This window comes from Triticum urartu, chromosome 7A, assembly GCF_056163025.1.
Source record: "Triticum urartu cultivar PI428250 chromosome 7A, HENAU_Tu73, whole genome shotgun sequence".
NCBI classification, from domain to species: Eukaryota; Viridiplantae; Streptophyta; class Magnoliopsida; order Poales; family Poaceae; genus Triticum; species Triticum urartu.
Genome location: NC_141879.1, coordinates 173,317,461 through 173,320,050, shown reverse-complemented (window position 1 = coordinate 173,320,050; position 2,590 = coordinate 173,317,461). Strand labels below are relative to the sequence as shown.

The following is a 2,590-nucleotide window of genomic DNA, read 5'->3' as shown; positions in this document are numbered from 1 at the left end:
GATTATCAGGTTACTTCCCATTCCTCCTCTGGCGAGTCATCAGCTACTCAGCTGCCACCACTTAAGACGGTGCTTGGGTAAGCTATATTTACCGTAATATGTCTGGTGCATTCCTTTGTAATATACGCTGTATCTGATTTTTATTACTCCTTTCAAGGCCAAGCCTAGGTCAAGCAAGAAGGCTCGCCTGGATAAAACGGCCGAAGAAAATGCTGCTCGTGAACCGGATAGAGCGCCTGATCTTGAAGCGGCTATTCGTGAAGATATACCCAATGATCCACCACTGCAAGACGATGATTTTATTACTGAAGAAAGGCCTATTGATACTTCAGGCCCTGTTGACCAACCCACAAGTCCCATCTGGATTGAGAGATCCACCAGTCCATCCAAACCTGCTGATGAACCGACTGCCCCAGTGCAAACCGGTGAGTCTAAGGATGATGAGGTTGTGATTACTGGTATTGGCCGTTCAGAGCCAAGCAATCCCGTCATCTTAGCCAAACATACTGCCAAGGAAGAATTTGCTGCCATGGGCAAGGGCAAGTCGAATGTTGATCTGGCGACTTACGCTGCTCTGAATACCCAAGATCTTCATTCCAGCTACTTGAACCGGCTGTATACCAGCCGTGATTATGAAGCTGGCCTGGTGAATATGATGAAGGAAAAATTCGAGGTAACTTCCATGTGCTTTTTCCTGCTTGGATACTTCAATTTTGTTAACTCTCCTAGCCCCCAAGGACCGGTTTGTAATCTTCTTTCAAACCGGGACTTAATATAAATCTCAATGCTTCGAAATTCACTGATGTAGCCCCCAAGGGCCGGTTCAACTTAGCGTAGTTAAACCGGGACTTTAAGTAATTAATATCGCAGCATCAGAACTTATTCGAGCAAATAGCCATTAGCCCCTAAGTGCCATGTTGAATACTTGTATTGAGCTTGGGACTTTGTAACCAATTGAAAAATGAAGATCAAATATGCATTAGCCCCCAAGTGCCAAGTTGAATACTTGTATTGAGCTTGGGACTTTGTAACCAATTGAAAAATGAAGATCAAATATGCATTAGCCCCCAAGTGCCAGGTGCATAACTTGTTATGTGGTTGGTACTTCAATTCTTGTACCGTTTGTTAAATCATATGACTGTCTGTATGCAGGCTGAGCTGAAGACCAAAGAAAGCCAACTCACCGATCTTCAAGAAAATTTGAAATCCCAACAAGCTGAAACCTCAAAGGCGAAAGAGGAGTTGACCAGCGCTTTAAGCGTCATGGAACAGCTTAAGGAGGGCTTCAAGAAAGAGCGGGCGGATTGGGCCACTGAGAAGGCCGCTTTGATGAAGAAGGTTGAAACTGCTGAAGCCACCCTTAAACCGGTGGTAGATGAGTTGACCAGCGTAAAGCGGCAAGTGCATGCCATGACTACCGCCATCTTTGGTAAGCTTCCTTTGACTTATGTAACAATTTGGCCTTCCTATGGTAGGTCCGGTTTGTGAACTTTTGTAATGTTTCAGGGACACGCATTGGTCACTTGGGGTCAGATGTGCGGAAGAAGTTGAAGGCTGCCTATACACTGATAGAACAATTGTATACTGGTGCGCAGCGTATCATATCAACTACATCCCACTACAACCCGGCTCCCACCTTGATCCAAGACACCCTGAAGAGATTGTCTATGCTCCCCGCCCGGGTTAAAGAGCTGAAGAAATCCGCTGCTCGAACCGGTGCTATCAATGCCTTAATCCGGGCAAAAGCGTGGGTGCCGGATTTTGACCCTGTTGAAGCGGCGCAAGGCTATCCTCACTTAAAGGAAGATGGTTCAGAATTCAATGAGGAGGACTTGAGGGCGATAAACCGGGAGGTGCGCCCTCTAGCTTGTCAATTGGTGGAAGAAGCAGACTTGTCTCATTACCAAGCCCAATATGATAATCAGAACAAACGAGTGGCTGCACCAATTCCTGAAGCGGAGAATCTGACCCCTCCAATCCGTTAGCATACTTACGCTCCTGATATTGAACCGTCATTGCTGATTCATGAGGAAGCTGTCTTTCAAGCCTTAATGGGAATCGACTGGACAACTGTTGATTTCCAGCCACTGGGTAGAGAAGCAGAAGCTGAAGCGGCGCAGGATGACCCGCAACCATCAGACCTAGCTGGCGACCAAGCCTGAACTGGAGGCCGGTTTAAATGGCGGGTATTTTATATTCCGCTGAAAACAATGATCTTATTTGGGCACCATGTTGCCTTGTAATAGGGTAGCCAATACTCTTGCTTCTGAGATGCCTCCGTGCATAGGTGCTGATACTTTTGTTTGAATGATCGAAACCTTCAATCTATATTTCCTGCAATCACAAAATCTTAAACTGCCACGGCAGTTGTACCGCCCGCCGGTTTATGACCTTTATATATATATGCAATGAAATTGAGGTATATGATCAAATTTTGTGATACAAAATACCTGCCATCGCTGGGCATGAAGTTGGCTTAGCCAATTTTGAAGCAGAGGTTTATAAACTTATACCGTCAAAGGAGAAAACAGCTCCTGTGTATACAATGCCGGTTTACCATGTAAACCGTGCCGGGTTATGATAAACACCC

The 2,590-nt window shown here is 45.7% G+C and overlaps 1 protein-coding gene across 1 annotated transcript; it reads left to right on the top strand.

Moving 5' to 3' along the window:
• Positions 1–529: 529 nt before the first annotated feature.
• Positions 530–2,311, top strand: LOC147958833 (uncharacterized). Its single transcript, XM_087532325.1, has 4 exons — positions 530–673; positions 1,153–1,429; positions 1,507–1,853; positions 2,288–2,311. The coding sequence occupies exons 1-4, from the start codon at positions 530–532 to the stop codon at positions 2,309–2,311; spliced, it is 792 nt and encodes a 263-aa protein (XP_087388451.1).
• The last annotated feature ends 279 nt before the right edge of the window (positions 2,312–2,590 follow it).

Excerpts from the sequence above, each read along its gene's own strand:
- LOC147958833 (XM_087532325.1), top strand. The coding sequence starts at position 530 with ATGGGCAAGGGCAAGTCGAATGTTGATCTGGCGACTTACGCTGCTCTG. Across the intron at positions 674-1,152 it reads TGATGAAGGAAAAATTCGAG|GCTGAGCTGAAGACCAAAGA; the intron begins GTAACTTCCATG and ends GTCTGTATGCAG. Across the intron at positions 1,854-2,287 it reads TGAGGGCGATAAACCGGGAG|GTGCTGATACTTTTGTTTGA; the intron begins GTGCGCCCTCTA and ends CTCCGTGCATAG.